This window comes from Pseudonaja textilis, chromosome 1 (genome assembly GCF_049901715.1).
Source record: "Pseudonaja textilis isolate UNSWEBS1 chromosome 1, rPseTex1.2, whole genome shotgun sequence".
Taxonomy (NCBI): domain Eukaryota; kingdom Metazoa; phylum Chordata; class Lepidosauria; order Squamata; family Elapidae; genus Pseudonaja; species Pseudonaja textilis.
This window is the reverse complement of record NC_141990.1, coordinates 48,425,792-48,453,741: the sequence shown is the minus strand read 5'-3', so window position 1 is coordinate 48,453,741 and position 27,950 is coordinate 48,425,792. Positions and strand designations below refer to the sequence as shown.

The following is a 27,950-nucleotide window of genomic DNA, read 5'->3' as shown; positions in this document are numbered from 1 at the left end:
TTTAGTCTTCATTAAGGTTTATCTTCCTTTTTCAAGCCAATATAAAATCCAAAATTCTTTTGTGTTGGAAAGAGTGCATTCACAAAGCAAAGCCTTCTAAATTATTGGTAAGGGACAAAATAAAGAACTAATTGTCACTCTGGTACTTATAAATTTCAAAGCTGCTATGAAATTCAAATTGAGACCTAAAATGCTTTTATAACTGTCTCTGGTTTTCCAATAGCCATCAAGCAGGCTTTGCTTCAAGTTTCAAATGGCCCATTTTTACAATATGTTGGTTGATGTGTTTGTGTGTGAGAGACACTCCTCTCCCATATAGATAAAGTTCTGTCTTAATTAAATCAAAAAAGATTTCATTAGAGTTTGGCTAGGATTTAAAAACAAAAAATACAAATTGTGACTTGAAAAAACATAGAAATCCAAGCTAAAGAAAGGATACACATCAGTCTACTCACAGAGACAATAATAATAGTAAATTGAAGGGGAAATCATTTCATTTGGGATGTGATGCACACCTCTATCCTCCTGCCCCTCCACTGTCCCTCTTCCCTCTTCTCCTAGTTACTGTAATTTACTTAGAGTGAAAAGGAATTGCTTCTCTCTTTTTTTGGCAAATCTCACCAGGCTCAATGCTGACTCAGCCTTCCATCCTTCTGAGGTGGGTAAAATGAGGACCCAAATTGATGGGAGCAATATGCTAACTCTGTAAACCACTTAGAGAGGGTTGTAAACAGAGGTGGTATTCAGCAGGTTCTAACCAGTTCTGGAGAACCAGTAGTCCAAATTTTGAGTAGTTCAGAGAACCGGCAAGTACCAGAACCAGTAGTAAAAATATTTGAATCCCATCACTGGTTGTAAAGCACTGTAAAGCAGTGTATGGATCTAAGTGCTATTGCTATTATAGTTTATTGCATAGTCATGCAGATATTTCGACTAGATTTGGGATTTTTATCCTAAAACCTGGGATAAGCAGATGTTATTGTTTGATGGTATTAAAGGTATTGTAGTTCCAAAGCTGTTCCAAGTAAAGCTGTCCTTTGCAATTGACTGATGATAATGTTGATAATGCTGATGTTTAAGTGGTATTCCAGATGTTTTGCAATTGCACCTAAGGACCTATTATTATTGCTTTGCTTTCTCTTTTTATAGACATTCTATTTTTAGTTGCAGGTCTCTATTTTTTCATTATTTTTTCCAGTTCTTTCTGTTCTCATTATTATTGTCTTAATTGATTTTTTTTCTTTTCTTCATAAGATGAAATCTGTGATTCATGATTACATAATAGAACTAAAGTGCTGAGTCAAATGTATTTTTATTATATATAAAGCTAGTTGCTTATGTCATACTGCCTTACAAATGTTAAAATAATTTTAATTGTGTCATTCTAACGTTAACTGGAAAAAGATAGTGTGATAGAACATATTTTTGTGAGAGTATACGTCCTTGATTTAAAGACTTGTTTCTATCTCTCATACATGTAAAGTTAGATATATTTCATTACATAAAACTTGATAGTTCAACATACAACTATCGATTTCCTTCCTAATCTTTTGTTATGACAATTCGGAATATGTAGAATATATTATGCAAATGAAATGAACATTTATTGCCATAGTTAAAATTTAAGGAGGGGGTTGATTGAAGCATTATTTCAAAGCAATAAAGTCAGAGGCCTCAAAATTGCAAACTGCATATTCTTTTGACTTATTTATTCAGTTATAAGTAAATGCTACTACTAGAGGTAGTCTTATTTTATTAAACTGATAATAATTCTGGCAATTGTTTTATTTTTTTCTTGTCTTTGACTATAGATGTGTGTAATGTTTCTTCTAGCTTTGTTTTTCTGTCCTGTAATTCTTTTTTTAAATGTACTGTAAAACCAGTCATGACAATAGTGAAATTTTATATCACACATATTCTATATCACATGTATAAAATTTCACTATTGTCATGACTGATTTTACAATACATCTACATGATCCAATATACAGATTCACCAAGTTCTATTTATATATAAATAGATCTTGGTGGATCTGTATATTGGATCGTGTAGATGTACCATAAAACGAGTCATGACAATAGTGAAATGTTATAAGTTATCTATTTTATATAAATAGATCTTGATGGAACTGTATATTGAATGGGCAACAAACAATAGACATGTGGGGACATCATTTTACTTATAGGTGCAAATGAAATATGCAGGAAGGATTCCACCAGGTTATTCACGAAAGAGTAAATCTACCGCCTGTCCTTAGCTTTCTGACCAATCCTAATGAAGGAACTGCAGGGATTGAAAGGCAAAGGAAACTGTGATGTCCTGCCTCATTTCCCTCCTTTATGTGCACTGATCAATGAAGAATTTTTTGCTCCAGTTGGCCATGGCTGCATTATCCTGGCTGGTGGAGTGATATTGATTTTCTGGCTTGAGAACAAATTGGTATACACATGATATTTATTTTCCTAGTTTGAGAACAAATTGGTGGGCACTTGGCATTTTTTGTACTTTATTAAAACTAAGTTAAACATAAATAAATTATATAACAAATTAAAATCATTTCAGTTGCTGACTGTCTTTACTAGATATTTGTAGTTGTCCACAAATCCATGAAAGTTTTATGAGAATAATTATACTATTCAGTGCTTCATACTTTGATTTTACCATCTCTACTTTTTCTTACCTTTTCTTAAACCAACCTTTGGGAAGGGGAAGGCTGCAATTGAACTCTGTTCTAGTTACTACATAAATAAACAGGGCCAATAGTAGTTTATGAGTCAGTTAAGCTGTGATCTCCATATAGACAGAAACTTTAGGCTTTCCATAAATTCAAAAGGTTTCTGTACATAAATATAATACATGTTCAAAGAGTAGACATGTTACTTGAAATGTATGCACTCAGACAATTCAGTAGCAGATTTTTGCTACGTGCAGTAAGTGCTGTTTTCTGGACAGAGCTTTGAACCTAAACTTTTGTAGTGGGAGCATGTATTTGGTGCTCTTCTACTCATGTTAATCACAAGGATTTCCCCCTCCCCACTTTCTGGATCCCTGAATACATTCCAAAGCTTCTAGCTCATAAATGAAAAAAAATGCTCAGCTGCATATTATTTTCAGAGTTGATACTGAGATCCTGATTTCATACTATCAGTACTTCACAGTTGGATTACTGTAATGAATTTTATTTCGATCTCCTCATATCTCTTGTGACTTGCTAGTAAATGGTCCAGAACTTAATTGTTAGATTTCTTTCTTTTGAGGTGTCACTAGCTTATCACTTGGATTCTTTTCAATGGAAAGACTTTTCTAAGGTCATTTGAAATCAAGACCTAGTCTTGTCCTTCAAATGACATCAATTAATTTTTAGTATTGTGGTTTCTTATCTCCTCTTCCCACCAATAAAAATCATAGCTTGGAATGTTTTGACTTTCAAAATAATCTCAATGGTTATTATATTATTTTTCTTGATTTTTCTATGTTAGAGTTCTTGATAGTTCTGAAGGAAGGAAGTTTTTATACTTCTTTCAAAAGCAAATATTTATTTTAGAATAGAGTAGAGTAGAATAGAATAGAATAGAATAGAATAGAATAGAATAGAATACTTTATTGGCCAAGTGTGATTGGACACACAGGGAATTTGTCTTGGTGTAAATATTCTCAGTATACATAAAGAAAAGGTACATTCATTACGAATCAAGAATCATAACGTACAACACTTAATCATAGTCATAGGGTAGAATCAACAATCAAATCATACTAGGAAACAGTCAATATAACTCATACAGATACAAGCAATGAAGTTACAGTCCTACTATCACAAGTGGGAGGGGATGGGTGATAAGGAGTGATGAGAAGATTAACAGTAAAAGTAATGTACACTTTGTAAATAGTTGAACAGTGTTGAGGGAATTATTTGCTTAGCAGAGTGATGGCTTTTGGGAAAAAACTATTCTTGTGTCTAGTTGTTCTGGTGTGCAGTGCTCTATAGCGTTGTTTTGAGGGAAGGAGTTGAAACAGTTTATGTCCGGGATGTGAGGGGTCTGTAAATATTTTCACAGCCCTCTTTTGACTCGTGCAGTATACAGGTCCTCAATTGAAGGCAGGTGGGTACTAATTGTTTTTTTTCTGCAGTCCTAATTATCCTCTGAAGTCTGTGTCTGCCCTGTTGGGTTGCAGAACCAAACCAGACAGTTATAGAGGTGCAGATGATAGACTCAATAATTCCTCTGTAGAACTGGATCAGCAGCTCCTTGGGCAGTTTGAGCTTTCTGAATTGGCACAGAAAGAACATTCTTTGTTGTGCTTTTTTGATGACATTTTTGATGTTAGGTGTCCATTTTAGGTCATGTGATATAGTAGAACCTAGAAATTTGAAGCTCTCTACTGTTGATACTGTGTTGTCTAGTATTGTAAGAGGTGGTAGTATGGGAAGGCTTCTTCTAAAGTCTACCACCATTTCTATGGTTTTGAGTGTGTTCAGTTCCAGACTGTTCTGGTTACACCATGAGGCAAGTTGTATAACCTCCTGTCTGTATGCAGATTCATCGTTGTCTCGAATGAGACCAATGACTGTTGTGTCATCAGCAAACCAGTATTTTAACAGATGGATCGTTTGAGATGCAGTCATTGGTATATTGGGAGAAGAGAAGTGGAGATAGCACACAGACTTGGGGGGCTCCTGTGATGATTGTACAGGTATCAGATGTGATTCCGCCTAGCTTCACCTGCTGCTTCCTGTCTATTAGGAAGCTTATGATCCACTTACTAGTGTGTTCAGGTTCCGCTAGTTGGTTTAATTTACTAACTGTGTTTCTCACAAAATAAGGCCGGGCCGTATTTTTTTTTGACCCACGAAAAATGGCTAGGCTGTCTTTTTGGGGGTGACTTAATTCCCCCCCTTGCATCCTCGGGTGGTGGGGGCAGTGACAGCTTGGATGTTGACCTCGGTGTTGGTGGGGCACTTCATACCGGGAGACCTTCTGCCACCGTTCCTTTCCCTTCTCCCTTGCTGCCGCAATGCCATGGCATTTGGCGCAGCCACGTGCAGCCAGCCAGGGCTCCTCCCTGCAACTGGAGCCCGGCAGAGACAGGTGGCTTCAGGTGCTCCTGTTGCTGCCTTCCCTTTGCCTTCGAAGGTAAAGCCAATTATTTTAAAAATGACACCCTACTACAACAAAGACTCTCCTGCCCGAGAAGGCAGCCCAACCCCATGTGGGAAGGTGAATCTCCTGGGGCCGCAGCACAGGATTGGCCCACCTCGGGAGAAGCACCCAGCTGCCATCCCTGCCTGATGCCAGGCAGAGTGCGAAGGGCTTCGTCTGGGGCACCCAGTGCAGCTGACAGGCGGACCCTCCTTCCCAGCAGCAGAGCTCTCACCAAGGCAGCAAGTGCCTCCCTGCCAGATCCTCCGCTCATCTCGCCAGGGCTGCGCCAGAGCCGTGCAGGCTGGGCAAAGCCAGGAAAGCGAGCCACGAGTGTGCGCCCACCTGCCAAGCAAAAGAGCCGGGCCAACCTGAGCTTGGCTTCCTTCCCAAGTCCCTCCAGGGCAAACCCAAAGGGGCCACTGGGAGAGGCTGCCCGAGGCAGTGATAGCGCCCACCCATCCATGGACAGGGAGGCGAGGTGATGGCAGCACTGCTTCCCTGGCTGGAGGAGAGAGCCCGAAGCCTCCTGGCCTTTCCACCCCTCACCCAGCCCATCCCCATGCATCTCCAACTGCACTGGCAGCTCCAAACGCTGCAGCAGAATGGGCATCAGGCAGAGGTGCTGACTCGGTGGGGCTCAGATCAGAGGAGGACATGGAGCAGGCCGTTGCCTTGCCTCCCTTTCCATGGAAGGTTGGGCGCTATCACTGCCTCAGGCGGCCTCTCCCGGTGGCCCCTTCGGGTTCGGGCTGGAGCGACTTGGGAAGGAAGCCAAGCTTGGGTCAGCCCAGCTCTTTCACTTGGCAGGCAGGCGCACACCCGTGGCTTGCTTTCCCAGCTCTACCCAGCCCGCACGGCTCTGGCGCAGCCCTGACGGGATGAGCAGAGGGTCCAGTGGGGAGGTGCTCGCTCCCTTGGTGAGAGCTCTGCCGCCGGGCAGGAGGGCCCACCTGTCAGCTGCACTGGGCACCCCAGGTGAAGCTCTTCGCACTCTGCCCAGCACCAGGCAGGGATGGAAGCTGGGTGCTTCTCCTGGGGTGGGCTAATCCTGCGCTGCAGCCCAGGTAGATGCGCCTCCCTACATGGGGTTGGGCTGCCCTCTTGGACAGGGGAGGCTTTGTCATATCAGTAGTAGGGTGTCATTTTTAAAAGAATTGGCTTTGCCTTTGAAGGCAAAGGGAAGGCGGTGACAGGAGCACCTGAAGCCAAGTGTCTCCGCTGGGCTCTGGTTGCAGGGAGGAGCCCTGCCTGGCTGCACGTGGCTGCACCAAACGCCATGGCATTGCTCTAAACACCACGGCAGCAAGGGAGAAGGGCAAGCAACAGTGGAGGAAGGTCTCCTGATATGGAGTGCCCCACCAACGCCAAAGTCAACGTAGGCAGCACCATATCTGGGTATGCAACAAAAGTACTTCCTAACGGCAAGCCCCCCCAGCCATTCCCCACCATTTTGCATGTTTAATATAGGCCTTAATTTGGGGGGAGGGGCTTAATTTGATTTTATGCCTATAAAACATGCTGGGCCTTCCTATTGGTGGAGGCATTATTGTTGGAGAAACATGATAGAAGAGTGTCTGAAATGATGGTATTGAATGCTGAACTGAAGTCTACAAAGAGGACCCTTGCGTAGGTATTTGGAAATTCAAGGTGTTGTAGGATGTAATGCAGAGCCATGTTAACAGCATCATCTGTCGATCTATTTGCTTGGTATGCAAACTGCATAGGATCTAACAGCGGATCCATGATGATTTTCAGATGGGACAGCATAAGCCTTTCAAAGATTTTCATAACTACAGATGTTAGAGCAACTGGTCTGTAATTCAGTTCCTTGATGGAGGGCTTCTTTGGCACTGGGATGATGGTAGAACATTTGAAGATTCAGGTGAAGATGGGGGCCAATTAGTAAGCACAGTCTTTTAAGCAAGAAGGAGTTATCTTGTTTGGCCCTAGTGCTTTTCCTGGCTTCTGTCAGGAACAGAAGTCAGGTTCTGTTTAAATACTGTAGCAAAAAAACGTCTTAAGATTAAGGTTTATTTCACACTATGTATCACTTTTCATTTGTGGTCACTGATTGGACAAATATCCATTGGCAGTTGGTTGATTCATCATAGTGTAAGTAAAGGACATGCAGTTGAATGGGCTCTTAGCAAAGCTTCTTGAGCCTAGCTAGTATTCTTTCATGGCACATCTTAGTTAATATATGCACACAACTTCATTACATTATGGTCCTTCACTGATGATCACCATTTCAGAACATGGGTAAATGATTAATTACTTGCCTTTATACCCCTTCCATTTAAATGCCTTCTCAGTGTAGGAGACTAGCTTTCTAGAAAGGCTAAAATGCTTTCTAATATACTGTACTACTTTGGTACCAGCAGAGAATTCTTAACAAGGAGATATTTTCAAATGTTTACAAGTCAGCTTGGGATATCAACAGCATAAGCAAGTATTTCTGATGGTGAGAACAGAAATTCTCCTCCAAGTGAACCCATGTCCTTTTTGAGAGAAAGAGCAGTGGGGGTCATGGGAGACTCACATCAACTTTGATAATCAACCTTAAAACATAGGCATAACTATGGGTGTTGTCATCTTATTTTACTTACTTGGGCTCCAGGATTTAATAGAATATTTCAAAAATCACATCAAAACTTGAATGTTCATGTCAAGCTTAATGTTTTAGATGTGAAATCGGCTATTTGCATCAGTCATTAAGGAAAAAATGATCCCTGTCTTTTTCCATTTTGCCTTCTGTAAGAAGAGAGAAATGCCCAGACCAGTTAGATCAGGGGTGTCAAACTCATGTCATCACAGCAGTGTCATGTGACGTATTGGGACTTTTTTTAACCTTCACTAAACCAGGTGTGAGCATGATGCATCTGGCCCATGGGCTGGGAGTTTGACAGCCCTAGTTAGATTGTCTGAAGGAAACAATTCCACACCAACTCTATCATTACTTGTTTACTCAGATCCTGCTTTGTGTTTTTCTTGAGCAGTTACATCAGCCTTTGGATTTAAGAATATAAGAATACCCTTGCTAGATCAGCTGTATTATTTTAGCATTTTGTTGTTCCAGTGGTCATAAACAAGACTTGAGTCCAGTACCACTTCTTAATCATGAGCTATCCTGGCTAGTGGCCATTGGTAGCTTGACATCTCTTTTTACGTCATCCAATTAAATTGGAATTAACTAAAGGCTCTGATAAATAGTGTCTGAAATCACATCTGGAAAGTGAAAGGCTGATTACTCTGTACAGTTAGGGTTAATATTCTTATTTCTACATAATTTTGTAGGTCAGGAAAAAAAGTCCAATTTCAGCCCTAGAATTCAGGAATCCCTGAATGTATCCATTATAGCATCAAAAACCTTGTGAAGCGGTTTGTTAAGTATCTGTTGGGAAATGGTCTGTCACATTTATGATGATTCTTAACATAGTTTAATATTGCACTGGATTACTGTATAAAGCAATTAATTAAGATGGTTGCTTATATTTACTTTAAAAAAAATAAATTTAACAGCTGGCCAGTAGTGGCAAAAATATTTACCAATGGAATTCAGGCAAGCTATACAAAATAGTTCTGAAATTCTGGAGACAAATCCAGCTATGCTTTATCATCCTAAGTAAATGGGTAATTAGAACTGGGTGTAAAACTGAAATCTTAGTGCTTGCTTGTTAATAATTCAGTGGTTGTAAATTTTGGACCTGATAAAGTTTGGTCTCCTGGATAATAAAAGGATTTATTTGATTTCATGAGTAATGCCTTTCCTTTAATTACATTAAAGAGGAGATAATGGCAATTCTCCATGTTCAAGGCAACGTTGTTATTTGTCCTTTTTCCCTCATATTAAAACATTCATTTAATCTTGTCCAGGAATAAAATGTTGGAGGCCTGTCAGCATCAGTTTTATAGATAACTCTTCTTTTAAAAAAGATATTGGGTATCATAAGGCTCAAGGGCTGCCTTGCCAGACTCATTTATTTCCATTTACCTTTTGTCAGCATTGCAGATGGAAGACATTCAATTAAATCATGTCACCTGTTACTTGTGATCTAATTTGTATTGTAAATGGCACAGATTAGAATGCCAAGCTTCACGTGCTCCCATCTTTTTGAAATTATGTAGAATAGTAATCCCTTTGGAAATGTTAGGAAAAGTGTGCATATGAGAAGCATCGTTACTTATGCACAATGTGTTCCAAGGTCCTTGTCAGGGCTTCTAAGATCAAATCTATCCTGCTTATTTTTCCATCCATGCTTCAAGCAAGTTATCTTGGCAGGAACAGCCCTTCCATTAGGAAGAGTTAAGTAACCACCTTACACAGCAGGTCCTACAGGTGTCTGTGGAGGCCAATATTAACAGCGCACATCATTTGTTCCTTTGCATTAGTGAACATCCCTAAGCTGTCTCTTTGTGTTTAATTAGAAAATGGATACTCTCCTAGTAGTGGGGTTGAAGAAGGGTTTTGCAGTTAGTCCCATTGACTTTTCTATATAGACTTGCACTTAGCTAGGTAGCAAAAACTACTGAACTTGCCTGATATTGAGTTGAACGGGATTAATATTTGGATAAGAGACCACTGAAAATACCAACATTGTAACACTAGACTAGGAACTTGAAAATAACACCCCAGATATTCCATTGTTTTAGATAATGTATAAGGCTACTCATTTTGCATATGGACTCCAGAAAGCTAATAACAATCAATGAAGAATAATACAAAATTTCAAGAAACTAAATAGAAAGCAGAATTAAAACAAACATACAATATCTTATAATAAGTTCACAACACATATTGTTAAGATAAGAACATGGGTGTTAAAAGATCTTGTTCTCTTTCTCTCCTCATAAAACAAATGTGATCAGGATGAAGAAGAGGCATCTTCTCCATTTCAGGGAACTAAATATCATGGCATACTGTAGTTTTGCGATTAAATGCAGTAAACTGATCAGTATTGTGCCTTATTTTTCCAAGAACATTTGATTTTCATATTGTTATCTGCAGTATTATATCAAATCTTCTTTCACTTAAAAAGTTGCTTAACCAAGTGGTTAGGTCTTGAACTCAATTTCATTGTTCTCTGAATTATGAGTATCTTTTCCTTGTTCCAAAAATATTGTTGCCTTTCTCCTCTGAACATTGTATTTTGTACATAGGCACATTCATGGACACACTCCACATTTTTACACTGCCCTTACTAATATGCTTCAGACTGCAGATAGCTATCAAGAGACTGAAACCAACTTCCTTTTTTCTAATTGTTAATTCAGCAGTAGAGCAGGAAACCTTTAACATTATCAGTAGCTTTTATCTTTTTTGATGACTTAGGATTCTATTTCCAAAAAAATTGCCTTGCTGATAGATATGCACTTTTTGTAACTTCATTGCTTCTTAGCTTTACCTGTATTTAGTTTTACCATTGCAGAGCTGAATAATTTCAGACCTGTTTAACATTATGTCAAATTTTTGAATTTATTCATTAATTAATCAAATTTATATGTCTGCTCATCTCACAGGAAGTGACCCTGGGTGATGTACAATATTATTCATTATTACTTTTTGACAAACAAAAATATTTTTAATGTGTTGAAATTGATATTTTTGTTTGAGTTTAATAAAAACAGGGAAGGAAATTGTTTTTGTTGTCCAGGTATTTCTACTTGCCAGCCAATGGACATCATTTTATCAAGATTAACTGAATTTTTGACCTCTAAGAAGTTCAAGCTTGCTTTATCAGTGATGCAATTTTTGCCTTTCATCTTGGTTTTTCCAAGCATCAGGGCTAGTCACTTGCCACTTCTGTGGTCCTAGAAATGCTATTGCAAAATATTGGATATAATTTTAAAGTATCATTTTTATTCTGTACTATTTCTGACATACAAACAGAAAATCTATCTCTTCTAAATTGAGTCAATTGTGAATTAAATTTGAACTTCATTCTGCTATACACTGCTGTTGGCAGAAATGCCTAACTTTACTTATTTCCTCTTTATCTTATTTCTTCAGAATGGTACAATGGAATTAATTCCAAGAATGACATTCACCAGGGCTAAATTGCAACTGGACTCCCTGTTTTGAATTATGCTTAGTATATGTCATTTGAGTATCATCACCACTACTTTTCCTTGACATCAGGACATTCCTTGTGATACTATAACTCTTCCTACAGAACACTTATTATATCTATAGAAAGAGTTGTAGAGTGTTTTATTAATCTTTTTAATTCTTGACTTATTCAGCTGTGAGAGAAATAGCAAACATGACAACAGACACACACACACACACACACACACACACACATACACACAATTTTTTTAGGTGTGATTATACTCTTTTAGGAAGACTTTGTTCTTTCTTTGAAGAGGAAAAACATTCATGGTTGAAATACTTTCACTTTTACCACTGAAGACCTACATACTCTATATTAGTGCATCATGAGACTAGGTATAGTTTTCTCTGGACAGATTTACAATTTATATCCTGGTAATACTAAGGAAAGATTATTACAATGGAGCTCTTTTTGAAGACTATTGCAGAGTTTAAATATTATAATGCCAGTGTTGAAATAGCACAGCTGAACCAAAATTAACTAATTTCCAGTTTCAGTTTCCAAGGATGATTCAAACCCTTTCAAGTCCTATATTGCTCAGATCCATGGTACCTGAAAAAAATCACATTCCCAGTTTGTATCTTCCCATGACTTGGTGGAAGCTCTGCTTTGGATGTCCAGCATCTGAGGAGATGTAAACAGCAACCAAAGCAGATGACTTTTTCACTGCTTATGTTTCTGTTGCTTTGTCCCAAGAAACAGATATCTGGCATTGAAGATGTTCTCATTCTTCCAGGCTCTGGGAGTACAGTTTTTTAGCCCATTTTAACTATTATTTCATTGCTATTTTATTATTTGAAATGTTCTATATTTGGGAATTGCAATGTGGCCAATTCTAAAAGGGTACTTGTCCAAAGACATTGTCATCAGTCTTTCAACATTTCCCAGACTCTCAGAGCCAAGTTGTCACAGTTTTCTGTTGTTCGTATCATAACCATTATGAGACAACTAAACAGAAACCACCAGTGGAACTACCCCCATTCTCCTATGCTTGTGCTGTGCTTCTTTTCACGGTGGGAAGATTAAAGAACAAGCAGAACTACCTACAGAATAAAAATGCCCAAACACTACCATGGTTTAGAATTTGCAGATAAGGAACACATCCTGCAGCAAGAAAGGGAGTAATGGGAAATGTTGGAAGACTGATGACAAAAGGGAAATTGATGCACTTTCCCGACATTTCACATTGAAAAAATCAAGGAACATTCCAGGTTTACAATATATCCAGACCCTTTTGGTGCTTTTCAAGTGGGGAATTAGGGCTGTAGTTTAATAGGGAGTGAACTGAAATTTTGGCTTATTTATTGAAATTTTTCAAATAATTGCACAAAATATTTCAGTTGTATTGAACCTTCCTTTCTTTTCTTTTTTCATGTTTAGGAGTGCGCTTAGACAGAGTACGTGGTGGTCGCCAGAAGTACAAGCGCAGAATAGATGCAGAAAATAGTCCATACCTGAATCCTCAACTAGTCCAGCCAGCCAAAAAGCCATGTAAGTACCTAGGAAGATTGATTTGATGTCATCAACCCACAAAGAAATAGAAACAAAACAGCATACTGTCTTGAATAAATGATTTTGTCTAGTATTTTTATCACCTTGTTCCTTTTTCAGAATAACTGAAGAAAATATGCTTTGAGGGTAAGAGTTTGATAATGCCCAATTTATGCTATACAAATTTTACACTTCCAGGTGATCTTTATTTTCACTGGTACATAAAATGGGTTGTGCTAGGATCATTAGTTCATTGAAGCTTCTAGTCTCAGATTTTACAAGAATGAAATGTTGTAGTTTTCACTAACTAGATGAATTTGACTGCTCAAACTGTCAGTGAAAATGCATTAGGAGCCTCATTAATTTATAGCAATAGAAGGTTGAAACATTACCTGTATTTCAATAAAACAGCAGTGTGCTACAAATATATAATATATTAAGGTGGGGTTTGTTCATGTGTGTAGTTAAAACAGGTATGGGTTTTCTTACATCCAAATGGTACTTAAAAAGCAAGATATAAACTAAAATTAAAGATTTTGCAAATTATACAAATCCATCCATGCTAATTCCCTAAAGAAAATATAATTACACTCCATGGTATAAAAATCAATTGCATACTCTATACAAAGAGGAATTGGCAATAAATACAAATTATTTCATATGGTACTTGAGAGCTGGCTGCCACTAAGCAGTGGAATAAACCATTGGGGTACAAATGCCCTATTTGAGACAAATGTAATAAAGGGCTTTAAACGCTGCACTGAAAGTCCAAACCTGGTTTTGTCAAAAGGCAGTACTTTGTTTTTCACCTGCCATTTCCCAGTGCAGAACTCTGCTGGGTACAATACGCATGAGGCATATGGAGACCTGGAAAGCAAATAAATAGGTTCTGAACTGTAAGTGAAAGGGCATTTTAGCGATGTCAGAGGAAAAACAAACCAGTTTTACATAAAATTAAGGCTTAAGTGAACATATGGCATGGTTTCATTTTGCCTTTCCAAAAATCATTATGCTGATTATACTTTCAATTGTCCAATCTGGCATCTTCCACACAGTCCTCATAAGCTGTTCTGCCCCTCTGTAAATACAATATACAGTTGCATTAAGCAGATTTTGCGCATTATAATAAAAACTTTCTGATAATACAATAAAATTCAATGAGCTCTAGTGTTTAATTTCATTAGAGGTTTGGATTTTTCTGGATGCACAGATTGCCAGCTTTTTATTTATTTTATCTTGTGCCATTGAGTTGAATTGCCGACAGCTCGGCCATGCACACACAATTAAGCCTATTTAGCACAGACTTTGGTTAATGCTGCCGGATTGAAAATGTAGGAGATTGAAAGAGAGCAATACAGAAGTGAGAAGTCCTGAGAAAGGCATACTGTAATGAACAGGCACTGTCTAAAGAATATTACCAGCCTTTTTTACACCTCCTATTAATTTCAAATGATATCTTCTCTGTAGGTCCATTGGAATTAACAGAGCAGCAGTATGTTGTGTTATATGTAAGAAAGTAATGAGTACAATTCTAATTTGCTACGAAGATAAACTAGTTTACAGCTTTTCACATAATGTAAGAGATTCCTGATTCCCCTCCCCACTTCACAATGGAATAGAAACACAACTGTAGGGGAATCAACTTCTTGCAAATATAACAAGGAAACAGTAAAATGGCCTTTATCAAATAAGTAGAGAGATTTTCTGGATTCTGGCAAGTTTTAATTTTTTTTTGCTAATTTTGTTATGGAAGGTAGGTAGATAAAGGTAAAGGAGTCCCTGCAGATTTTACTCCACTAATTGTTGCTGACTTTAAGGGACAGTGCTCATCTCTGTTTGAGTGACCTAGTGCTGTCCAAGGACATTTCTCTGGCCATGTGGCCCTCAAAGAGTGCTGTTACTTTTCTACTGAACTGGTACTTATTTATCTACTTGCATTTGCATCCTTTCAAACTGCTGGGTGGGTAGGAGCTGGGGTGAGGATGGGAGCTTATCCTTTGTGTGACACTCGGGTCTCGAACCTGGGCTGACAGCTTTCCAGCTGGTAAGCTCAGCGTGTTTTTTTTTTAAAGAAATTTTTATTTTTAACAACAAACATAGACAAACACAAACAGAAAACATCAAATAAAATCATCTTTCCATTATACAGTGTGTTGGTTGGTATATATCTCTTGTGCACAATATTAACAGTCTTTCTCTCCTAAATTTAAATTAAGATTTTTATTATGTAAATCAGCTATTCATATCATATTATATTACTATCAAACCATTGTTAGACTTTGATTGTAAATTCATATCATCCTTTTCGAGCAAATCACAGCTTTCTTAACTGCTGAGCCATCGCACCAATAGAAAGTAAGTCAAACTGTTAAAAAAGCAATATTAGATAATAGGCCGATCAACTACAGTAATAAAAATATATCTATTTGTATATATGCTTTTATTTATTATTTATTAAATTTGTTTGCTGCCCATCTCACTACAAATTTTTCAAATCAAAGTTTAATACTTTGAAAATTTTGGAAAACTCTTTATTGGTTTTCAGAAACTGCTGAAATGCCACTATCTGTAAATCATATAAATATTCATCTTTAATCAATTTTGAAAATGATAGTATGGTGGGGGTGGGGTGGAATATTTATTTTGTTGCCAGACCTCCTGCAGTTTTGGGACATAAGAACATTTAGCTCCTAGGGTTTCTTAATAATAGGATTAAAACCATTTTTAATTGCCTGTTCTGTTAATGTGAGTATAGGATCTGCAATAGGTAGAATATACCCTCAGTTTTAACACAGCTCTTTTCCATTACCTCCCCTACATCAACAGCATTCACAAGTGATGCATTACAGGCTTAGTATTCCTCTTGTCATTTCAAAGAAGCCCTTATTAATAATAATAAAGCATGTTTGATGCAATGCCTTGCAATTGGCTTTTGCATTTGTTTTATAAAGGACTGACATACTTCACCTTTCTGACATACACATTTGTAAAATGCTGGAGACAAATAGATCAGAACTCCAGAATAAATTACACAACAGAGCATTTTTAAAAAAACCCTTTTTGGGATGAGTTTTGTCACTTTTTAAAAAATGAGCTGCAATTTCTATACATAGTTAATCTGAACCTGGTGGAAACCTATGTATGTAAGTTGTTGGTTAAATCAGTTAAATAGTTGGAGAACTAAGCCACTTTTGCTTAACTTGCTTCTTTCCAATTAATAAAAAACATAAAGATGATGATCACAGTTAGTGTGCAATGTTGAACACAATCAGCAATTGTGCCTTATTGTCACCAAGCTGTGAATGTTTTCAATTCATGGTATTTATATACGTATCTAAATATATTTGTTTTAAACTTTTAAATTTCAAAGAGTAGAATTAAAAGTGTGAGAGAAATTAGTTTCTTTTCCCCCCAGGTGTTCTCAACTTGATCAAGCAGGAGATCATGTGCATGTCCGCTCAACCAGTATTGTGCATACATGAATTTAGGTATTTCAATGACTTTTAGAAGAGTTTTATTTGATATTTTTTCCTGAGGATCTTAAATGTTCATAAAGTTATATTCTCTCCCCTTTTCCTCTTTAAGCTGAAAAGTATAAAATTTATCTTTACAAAATATCACCATGAGAAAGCTTTCCAGAAACTGCAGTGTTCCTTTTAAAATCAAATATTTGCATGACATGAATAATAGTATAACAGAATTGGAAGGGACCTTGGAGGTCTTCTAGTTCAACCCTCTTCTCAATCAGGAAACACTATACCATATCAGACAAATTGTTGTTCAATCTCTTCTCAAAAACCTCCAGTGTTGAAGCTCCCAGAATCTCTGGAGGCAGGCTGTTCCACTGATTAATTGTTCTAACTGTCAGGGATTTTCTTCTTAGTTCTAGGTTGCTTCTCTCATTAATTAGTTTCCATCCATTGCTTCTTATTCTGTCTTCAGGTGCTTTACAGAATAGATTGACCCTCTCTTCTTTGTGGCAGTGGAACACTACTATCATGTCACCCCTAGTCCTTCTTTTCATTAAATGGGACATACCCAATTCCTGCAACCATTCTTCATGTTTTTTTGTCCCCTAATCATCTTTATTGATTTTCTCTGCACTTTTTCTAGAGTCTCAAAATCTTTTTTATATTGTGGTGACCAAAACTGGATTCAATATTACAAGTGTGATCTTACGAAGGCATAATAAAGTGGTTTAATTTTACATTTAACTTTAATGTCTAAAAAGATCTGAATATTATAAGTTGTACCATGATGGTTTTATTCAGATTTCTCTAAGAACAGAAGAACACTCCTGGCTAATAAAATTCATCTAGGAAGTTCAGAAATAAGACATCAGCCTTCTCCCACTAGCTAGCTAGCAACAAATATTTTAGATTTATAGTTGGTGATTCAGACTAAGGCAAACAGCTCGCAAAGGTACATTTTAATGCCTACTGATAAACTTAAACTCTATTAATTTTTAAAATTTTCTTTCAGAAAGTATTAGAATTGATAGCCATTATCAGATTCCAAAGGTTAAACTATGGACTTCTGGCATCTTAATATAAGTACCATCAAGAACCTCTCCCTTGGTTTTTTTTCCCCACATAACAGCTGGTGATAAATGAATTTTTACGTTAGCTGATCACATAATTAGCCATACATTCCTGAAGGATGATGATTATAAAACTTCCATTATCTTTTCCTGATCAAATATGGGATGCTGAATGAATGGGAAGAATTGATTGAATGAGTCCAGCAGCCATGGAATACTAGTCAGATAAAGGAGATTAGAGCCAGATAATGCAGACAAAAAAAAAGAGCAACTGGGGACAGGCATGTGGCATTTGTTAAAACTGGAAGTTTGGCAGGCAATTTGAAAGAAGAATTGAGGTAGAGTTTTAGTTGAAGATAAGAAAAGAGATAAAAGATGCAAAAAAGAGAGAATGATGAGGAAGAATTGGGATGTAAATGTGGTTGTCTTTCGTCTATGGGTGAATAAATGGGACAATGCCTCCCAGCTACCAGACATCTGGAAACTAGCCCTTATCAACAAAGGAGTCCCAACCATGAAAACTAACACCGAACCCAAAACAACACATGACACCACCACCATTCTCCCTCACCAGACTCAAACCCAAACCCATCCCATAGACGAAAGACAACCACCATCCAGAAACCAGACCATGGCTGCATCACCAGCTGCCACACACCCTGACCCCCAAACCAAGCAAATGGACACATGCCATGAACACATATCCAGGCCTCAGACTTGGAGCCAAACCAAAACCCGAAACATCACATCACAGCCACCCGCTCAGGATATCACATCACAGAACTCAGGAGGTTACACCACAAAACCTCAAGATGTTGCAACACAACCAACAACCCAGGAGATTACAGCACAAGACCCAGGATGTCAAAACAATAGAACTTAGAAGGTCATCACACAGCCCATTAACCAGGTCATTACAAGACAGGAGGCTGATAGACACACAGCCAATACCTCAGCCACACATGTTCTTACGAAAAAGCCAGCCAATCTGCAAACATCAACCCCATCAACCAATCAAAAAATTACAACACAGCCAACCTCCCCACCAGTATATATCAGGAGATGGCAGCTCCAATCATGCTTTGCTTGCACAAGCATAAGCCAAAAGCACCAGCCTGAAGATGGCGAGTGGGATCTCATCAAAACGTTGCCAAGATGCTCTCAATCTTTCACGGGAAAAGACCTGAACATGCCAAGACCTGCATACCTGTACCCGTGAAAATCTACAAAAACAAATATCGTACTTCTATGAGGAGGAAACCTTCCAGCTGACCAGGACCTACAAGAAACTCGAAGTCTGAAGATCTACCATCTTATGTGACCTCATATTTCTACGCAATTGCCAAGACAAAAAAGTGATCCCCACATGCTTCCAACTCAAATTCCATTCCAAAACCTCAGAAAGGTTCCTGAAAAGAATGGAATTATCCCTAATCAGAAACGAACTCCACAGGAAAAGATTCCTACTAGACCAAACCAACAGGGACCTACTTACTCTCCACTTCAAACTCAGCAACAAAATCCACCCAGCACTCTGGGACAAATCCAAACAACTAGCCCTCTGGGGAGCCGAAACAGAAACCTCCCACAAGACAGACACACACACCAGCAAACTCCACAGACTAGAGAAACACCAGAAGCCCAACCCCCTCCCACAACAATGCATGAAACAAACAGTACACAACATATCAGACAGAACCCTCACCAGAGCAGAAACCAATGTCCTTTCCAAGGGATTCAACTTTGCAGTCGCCCCCAAATGCATCCCCACCGAAGTTGAAGCTAGTCTAACCAAAATTAACCCAGATGTAGCCAATAAAATCAGACTTGAAGTCACCAATGTCCTCTGCTCCAGCAGTCCACCTAGAAGTAACTTACACAGAGAAGAACAAAAAGCACAACAACATAATCATTCTCCCAGCAGACAAAGGCAATGCCACGGTCGTGATGAACACATAGGACTACCATTCCAAACTATCCAACCTACTCCAAGACCCCACTTACAAACCTCTGAATACTGACCCTACCACCTACCTGGAAAAAACCATCAAATCCAAAATAAAAGCCTCCCCCATCAGTGAAGAGATCCAGCAAAGAATCATCCCCAGAGAAAAATCATCCAGCTGCCCTAAGCTCTATGGCCTCCCCAAGATACACCAAGAAGGAACACCACTCAGACCCATAGTCAGCTCCACAGGCTCACCTCGACAGAATCTTGCCAAATTTCTCGCCAAACAACTCCAGCCCTACACAGAATCCATCACCTCACACATACAAAACTCTTTCCACTTCATAGAAACAATAAAGAAACAAAACCTACAACCCGGTGACCTACACATGAGCTTTGATGTCATATCCTTCTTCACCCCAGTACCTATCAAAGAAGCCTTGAGAGCCATCCAAAACAAATATAAAGCCTCTAAGCACATCCTAGATCTGACCAACCACTGCCTAACCAACACATACTTCATCCACAATGGACAAAGATACAAACAGATAGAAGGAGCACCTATGGGATCACCCCTCTCACCCATAATCACTAACCTATACATGGAACACTTTGAAACTAATGCTCTAGACAAATCCAAACACAAACACAAACTCTGGCTTAGATATATAGATGCTACTTTTTTAATTTGGCCACACAGGAAAGAAAAACTGAACAACTTCCTCACACACCTCAACAGCCTACACCCCAAAATACAATTCACCATGGAAACAGAAGCCAACAACCAACTTCCTTTCCTGGACATCCTAATTTACAAAAAACCCAATGTCTCCCTAGGACACACCATCCACCGGAAGAAAACACGCACCAACTGCTGTTTAAATGCACAATCCCATCACCACCCTGCACAGATCAACTACATAGCCAAGACCCTCATCTCCAGAACCAAACACCTAGCTGACAGAGACCACCTTAGAACAGAATTACACATCCGCACTAATGTATTAATTTCCAACAGATTCCAAAGAAACACAATTACCAACCTAATCCTAAAGGAGACACCCCCCAGAAACCAAGACACAGAACAGGACAAGGGTATCACCCTCCTACCCTACATCAAATGCATCACAGATAAAATCAGCAAAATTCTCCACAAACACAATATCAGGACAGCCTTCGGCACTGGCCAAAAAATACCCAACATCCTAAGAAACCCCAAAGACAAGGTCCAGCTAGAAAACCAAGGAGTTTATGAATACCATGCAACAATTGCCCAGCCACATACATTGGACAAACCAACAGAAGAATAAATGCATGCATTGCAGAACACAAGAACGCAGTCAGAAAAGAAAATACTTCCTCCCTTTTTCCGGCACCTTAAAGCCACAGGACATGAAATTAATTTTGGGGAAACAAAATTAATCTCCAATACTGAACACTTCAACAAGAAAATAATCAGGGAAGCCATCGAAATAGAGAAACACCCCCTTAACATGAATACATGGAACAATACCTCCTGCCTACCAGACATCTGGAAACTAGCCCTTATCAACAAATGGGTCACTTAACAACTGTAGCAAGAAAGATCATAAAATGGGGCAAAATTTACTTAACAAATGTTTCACTTAGCAATGGAAATGTTGGGCTCAATGTTGGATTATAAGTTGAAGACAGCCTGTTATTTCAAATGTTCCAAACAAACTAATTTTCTTGAATGCAGGTGTTATTAGGTCCAGCTTAATGCAGTGGCAACATTTCCTAGATCAAAATGTTTTCTTGGATGAGCTTCCAGTAAAGAATTCTGATTTTTTTAATGCAATCATCACAAATTTAATAATTCAGTTATTTCTTGTAACTGTCGCTTTAGCTGACAAGCAACATTTCTCTCTGACTGATGGGCAGTGTTGGATACATTTGCACAGGAGGGTGGAAGGACTGCCTATTACAGTGGTGGCTAACCTTTTTGGGCTCCTGTACCAAAAATTGTGTGCGCGCTTGCACGCTCACGCTTGCGTGCCAGCACCCAGAAGGCAATGTGCCTCCCGTGTTCCCTACACATGTGTGCGCAATCCCCCCGGCTGCCCCCTTACCTACACTGTGCCTCACAGTTGATTTTTGGCCAGTTTGAGGCCTTTTTCGGCCTGCCAAAAGGCTTGAGAAAAGCTTCTGTAGACTTCTTCCTGAAAATACCGGAAGTGACAAAACGGGGCTAGATTTTGGCCTACAAAGCCTGTAGAAGCCTGCAAAAGCCTTCCTCAAGCCTTTGGGAGGCCGAAAAAAGCCTCAAACTGGCCAAAAATCAGCTCTGAGGTGCTCACATGCGCAGAGAGGTAAGTTTGCCTGCAGCTCACTTGCCATAGGTTTGCCATCATGGGCCTATTGCATAAGCCCCAATTTATTTGTTTCATCCATAGAATTTCAACAATTTCCATCTTCATAACTCCACTCTCCAGACTGGATTTATTTTTGCTGCAACTTCATTATGTTGTTGGCTCTTATTCACCTTGTTATCCACCAAAGAACCTAGATGTCTTGATGTAAGGAGGAAGTAAATTCCCATTTCTTTTACAGCAGCAGTTGTGGTTGTTACAGATGCAGAGTAACCTATGTTTTATCTGTCTTACAGATAACAAGATTGTCTCCCATTTGCTGGTGGCTGAACCAGAGAAGATCTATGCCATGCCTGATCCCACTGTGCCTGACAGTGACATCAAGGCTCTCACCACACTTTGTGATTTGGCAGACAGAGAACTGGTGGTCATAATTGGATGGGCTAAACATATTCCAGGTACATGCTGTGTATCTTACTCAAATGCTATTTTTATCGTTTTTATGACATTATTGTTCAATGTATGCTTTTGCTATTTCAGAGTGGCTTGAACCTGGCTTGCATATTCTTTTAATAATTATTACAACAAATGGGATTGTAAATTTGACATCAAAGGTATCCCGTATTTCTGTTTTATTGGGAATCTAGGGGTATCTAACTAACTGATGGTATTTTTTAAAGAAACATCTAGTAAAAGTGCACTTGAATGTTGAAGTATTAAAGTGGATGAGGTTTCCCTCCAGCTTATCCCATCATGTTATTTCGACCATTTGCAAGACAATAAAGCTAGTTACAACTGTTCTGCTCATATATTGGTACAACATATGTACATGCGTGCACATGCAAAGTATGTGCACATGCGTGCAAAGTGTGTGTGTGTGCATGCAAAGCGCATCTACCAAGCCACGCCCACCAAACTGGTGGTAAACCATTTTGAAACCCACCACTGATGTGTAAGGAAAAAATGTCCTCTTTCCATTTACTGCCTTCACTGGAATTGTGGATGGGGTCTCTTGCAAACAGACCCCATCCACACACGGACATGCACATGCTGATACGTCAGCTCTGATTTGGGATATCGTTTTCCCACTAGAGTATTGAGAAGCCTGCATAGACATTATATAGCTTTCCATTCCCTTAACCGCTTAGTAAATTAATAGACTGGACAGTTTTCAGACTTGTCCTTTTTTTTTCTCCCCTTTTCAAAGATCTTAAATTCGGGAGATGAAATACCTATTCATGCCATAGCAGGCTGGATGTGTGCCTTTCACTCAGTGCCCTAAAATAGCTATATCACTCTACTTCCATCTATTCAGACTGTTTTTTAAAGAGAAAAAGCAACCTCAATTTTATGATAAACTTAATCTATAGTGAAGCAGTTTTTACTTTTTTGAAACTTTATGTGATATCTAGCCAAGGGTCTTCAACCTTGGCAACTTTAAGCCTGGCAGACTTCAACTCCCAGAATTCCCTAGCCAGCAAAGCTGAGTTGAAGTCTGCCAGGCTTAAAGTTGCCAAGGTTGGAGAACCCTAATCTAGCCCACTTTCAGAGCAATCATCTTAACACTCAGAGCTGGTTCAAGGCTTTTTGTAGATCAAGACTAAGTAGCAGAGGGCACTGTTGGTGAACTTGATTTTAAAGCATGCTTGGAGCCAACCAGAGATCGTCTGTTCACTGGGTTTGTTGCCAAGGAGTTCCTTTGGTCCACTGCGGGTTCACAATTCAGAACCCTAAATGGTTCAGAACCACTCCTACCCAAAAGGTTGTGGTTTCCATTATAAGTCTGCTTCAGCTTTTTAGGTCTATAAAAGACTAGATCATTTTCTTGTTCTACCATCCCACATGGAAAGGGAATGTAAGAGGGGACCCTCTTTTTTTGGTGGTTGCTATCAGGTTTTGCAGCTAACTGCCAAAGCAGCATAGTTGAGTTCCCTCTCTGTTATCCTTCTGCAAGCAGGCAATAAAATAAAATTAATTTAATTTAAAAATCAGGTAGGCGTTTGGGAGATAAGCTGGACTGACTGTTAATGTCAGGTTTAATTTATTGGGCACGGTCTGTTTTACTGATATGTTTTAACTGTATGTTTACTTACAAAGATTTTGTCCTTGTGCAAAGGTGTAATCAAAATTGCTGTAATGCTGCTTCTGTAAGAATTTTTGCAATAACATCATATCCTTTGATTTGCAAAATCCCCAATTGTTCAGATCTTTTTATTAGCTATTTATTTGTGGAGCAGAATTCTATATTTTAGTTGGAAGTTGTAATATTCCTTTGGTCTACTTTTCAAGCATTCTGTTTCAGAAAGAATGAGATGAATTTAAATAGAATAAAAATATGTTTGTTAAGGGTTACATTACTTAATTTTATTGGAATTTTATTGCTAGCATTTTTGTTGTCTACTGAGGATGTGAAGTGACTATAGTACAACTAAATTGCTTTTTATTTTTATTACTACATCTATTGGTGTGGGTTTTTTCCCCTTTCCATATGCATTACCCACTTAAACCTGTTCCAAAGCATAAAAACACCATTTGGGATAGCATAGATGTAAACTGGGGGAAAAGAAAGAACTTGTGTTATTAATATTTGAAAAAAAAAATCAAAAGTAAAGAAAAGAAAATCCTGTCTGGAGTAAAAGTTTCCCATATACTGGATACAATTTAAAATTAATCTACTAATTTTGATTTGATTTCTGGGGACAGAACATGTAGACAATGTCATGTAGATAGTAACACTAATGCTTTTGTTATCTACATGACCTAGTTATATGGCTTTCCATGTTACATGGCTTACTGTGACTAGACACTTAGCATAGGATGTCCATCCCATGCTCTCTGATCAAGGATATCTCATGGATGAGAAATTTCCTCTGGGAAAATGCATGCTGTATTCTGTGATTCTTTAATTAGTTAGAGGAAAAATCCACATGTACATGTAAATAGTTTTCACTCATTTAGGGTAATTGCATTTATCCTTACATTTTCAGTACATAACTGATACTTTTGTGTGTAGCTTCATCTCTGATGCTTTTCTGTTTGTTTGTTTGTTTTCTCTTTAGGGCTATCTAAATGCTGATCTAGCTAACTGCCCTTCCCACTGAAATGTAAACAATATAAAATAGAATTCTCACTTATTTTAATTATTTTCTGAAACCATACTAAACAATTATTAATATACATCTAAATCCTAATTCGGTGGGATGGAAGCAGCCCTAAGCTACTCCATGTTTTCTTTGCTGCAGAAATTTACTTGTTCAGAGTTTGCTTCACCAATGGCTTATAAACGAGCATTTGAATCATGAGCAATGTTTTTTCTGGTACAGTTAACTTATTTCTGTCTCCTTAAACTAGTTTGTCTTTATGCTTTGAATGCTACAGTAATTTCTTTAATCAAATTGATGGAAGCCCCTTTCCCAGCCCACACTGAAACCAATTTATTGGTCATGATACACCAGCTATGTTACTAACAGACGTAACGAACTGTCAGGCAATATCGCAGTGAAGCTAATTTGAAGTCATTAGGTGTGCAGCGTTCAGGCAACAATTTGTTACAGTGGTTAGGAACACAGCTGACATTTCTGAATGGCTTTGTTCAGAGTGGGTCTAGATGAGCCCAAGCAAATTGTAAACTAATTTAAACATCACTCTGTATTATACTAGCTACTTTGTCTTACACTGGTTGCTAATAAAGCACCCCAGATTAAGTCAAAGATAGTTAAATAGGTGAACTTGAGTTTCAACTCTAGACAATGCCTACATCGGTCTTACCAATAAATAGGCATTCTCCCTAGAGGCTAGTCAATAACACATTTTGGGGACTGCAAAATGTATTTATCAATTTTATTTATATTGTAAATACAATACAGGGCTGAGATTTGCTTATAGGAATAGAAGAAAGTAACTCAAAGAAAGAAGAGAACCACAGCATAGTCCTACAGTTGGCAGTGATTTGTTAACTGGTTTAGACATTCTCAATTACAGATTGAAAATCAGAAATAGTTTCCAGCTATTGTGGAATATTTAAACAGCAGACCAGTTAACAGTAATCCAAGGGCTGATGGGATTACCAAGGGATGATGGCCATTTGCTGGAAATTAAAATTTTTATTTCAAAAATTGTTAGTATTTTTTTTTTTAAATTAAAAAAATAATGAAAAGCTGGCCGGATTATTTTTCATAACAAAAGAACAAAATAATTCAACTATGTTTGGATGCCTTCTATCTGTAATATATTTTTCAAAATGTTTCACAGTCAGATACTTTACAAAAACATCTTCTTTCATCATTTATTTAGAAATTTGCATTTGTTTTTTAAGTAAAGGTTTTTTAAGAGCATGGCAAAAAGTATACACATATATTCTTAGGTGTACCTAAAGTGTGTATGCTACAAATGCACATTGCATACACTGCATATGTATGCATATGCTATTGAGTTAACATTGTTAATTTTTATGATAAAAATGAATCTGTTCCATTCTATACATAATGATGTTTTTTTTAAAAAAAATCAAGTTCAACAGAACTTTTTTGTAGATAGGAAGATATAAGATTGGAGCTGAAGGTATATAATAGACTGTCATTTGTAATTACTTTTATCTAAAGGATTTTGACTTTAAAATTTTGAACTTAGACAAAATATCTGTATCCCATAAAAATATACTTTTCAAGTTTGGAACATCGTGCTGAACATTTTGAATGAGTCTTTTTAGTTTACTATTTGATCTTATTAAATATGTCCATAAATTCCATTAATAGTTTCGTGCTTCTGTAACCTGCATGTACAATAAGCCTTTCTGTTCTTCTGCAGAAAAAAATGTAACATTTATATATGAATGGATAGGCTTTATCAGTAACCGAATTAGCTTACTTGCATTAATAAATCAAAGAAATAAAAAGAGTGGTTGCTGTGAAACATGACCGTTTCTTATTTGCAAAAGAGAATGATCATGATAGCATTAGGAAATTCTTGACTTGAGAAGAGAGTAAAGGCAGAAGAACAGATGATGGTGCCCTAATAGCCCTTTTTAAGAATGACAGGGCCCTACCATTAGCATCCTTTTATATCCTTGGAAATTGCTCTTGCCTCGCTGTTCTGGTTCCTATCTGACTGACTCTTTTTTATTTCTCTTTCAATTTCATCCGCGCTCGGATAAGCGCATGCTAACACAATATGATTGAGCTGTAAAATGGAATGCTGTCGCCTCTAATCTCTTTTATGTAGATATGGAGGTTCTTCCAAACTCCACTTCATTCTTTCTCCATTGTTGGCCTTTAAAGAATGGGATGCAAAGTAATGGAAACTCACACTGTCAAATATTAGAGCTAGGTTTCGCAGAGGGTGATAAGAAGATTATCAGCCCAGCAGTCAGATCTATTGTTGCCCTTTATGTCAGATTAAAATATTTTTATGTACTGTAACTCGGTTAGTAAAATACAACAGGTATTTAGGAAGGCACTACGCACACCCCACTTTTTTTTTCCCAGTGAGAGAACTCCTGCATTAGCTGACCTAAATAAAAACTTGTGATAGTTTTATAGAATCTAACTTGAATACAGAAAGCATTGGGTGATTTTATCGTGCATTGTGTTTACAGGAGTCAGTTGCTTTTGAACATCTATAAAGATGAAAGGTTTTCTCTCTTTTTTTAAATTCATTAAATGAGATTCTGCTGATGTCTGACCACATTTTCAAAGTCACTTAGGCAATGTTTCTGTAATGCAACTATCTCATTGGCATTCTGCAAAAATGTGCATTGCTCTTCTTTCACTAAATGGAGGCAGGAAATATTAAGCTCTTTAAATGTGCATAACAGGAAGTTTAAGAGACAAAATGTTCCATGTCATTCTGCAGACACAAAGCTCATCAGCCTGGACCAAAGACTTTGTAAGTCCTTAAAATTAGTTTTAATTAATATAAACATGTCAAATGAATATTATTCTTTCCCTCATGCATTCAGTACCAAGCATGATATTTTAGGAACAATATAAGGCCTTCCTGGACAGATTTAATGATGCAGTATTGAAGACATAAATAATTCTCTGGATGTATTCTCTTTCAGACACAAACTTGCTTCAGTTCATTATTTGTTGAATATATATATATATATATATATATATATATATATATATATATATATATATATATATATATATATATGATTGCTTTGTTCAGGTATTTTCCCACGTCATAGTAGTTGTGCTTTTAAAGTTGTGGCAACATTTCAGCAGAATCTCATCTGCCATCATCAGGCTTCCAGAAGCCTGATGATAGCAGATGAGATTCTGCCGAAACGTTGCTACAACTTTAAAAGCACAACTACAATGACGTGGGAAAATACCCGAACAAAGCCGAATGCCATACATGTAAGTACCCACGAAAACTTAAGAAAA

At 37.9% G+C, this 27,950-nt stretch overlaps 1 protein-coding gene across 8 annotated transcripts in view; it reads left to right on the top strand.

The window, feature by feature from the left end:
- ESRRG (estrogen related receptor gamma) overlaps positions 1–27,950 on the top strand; it is a 431,490-nt gene that overhangs the window by 350,362 nt on the left and 53,178 nt on the right. For all 8 annotated transcript variants that reach the window (XM_026695751.2, XM_087933451.1, XM_026695753.2 and 5 more), the window contains 2 exons: positions 12,633–12,743; positions 21,858–22,019. In XM_026695751.2, the coding sequence (XP_026551536.2) occupies positions 12,633–12,743; positions 21,858–22,019 (273 nt within the window). The remainder of the gene's footprint in view (positions 1–12,632; positions 12,744–21,857; positions 22,020–27,950) is intronic.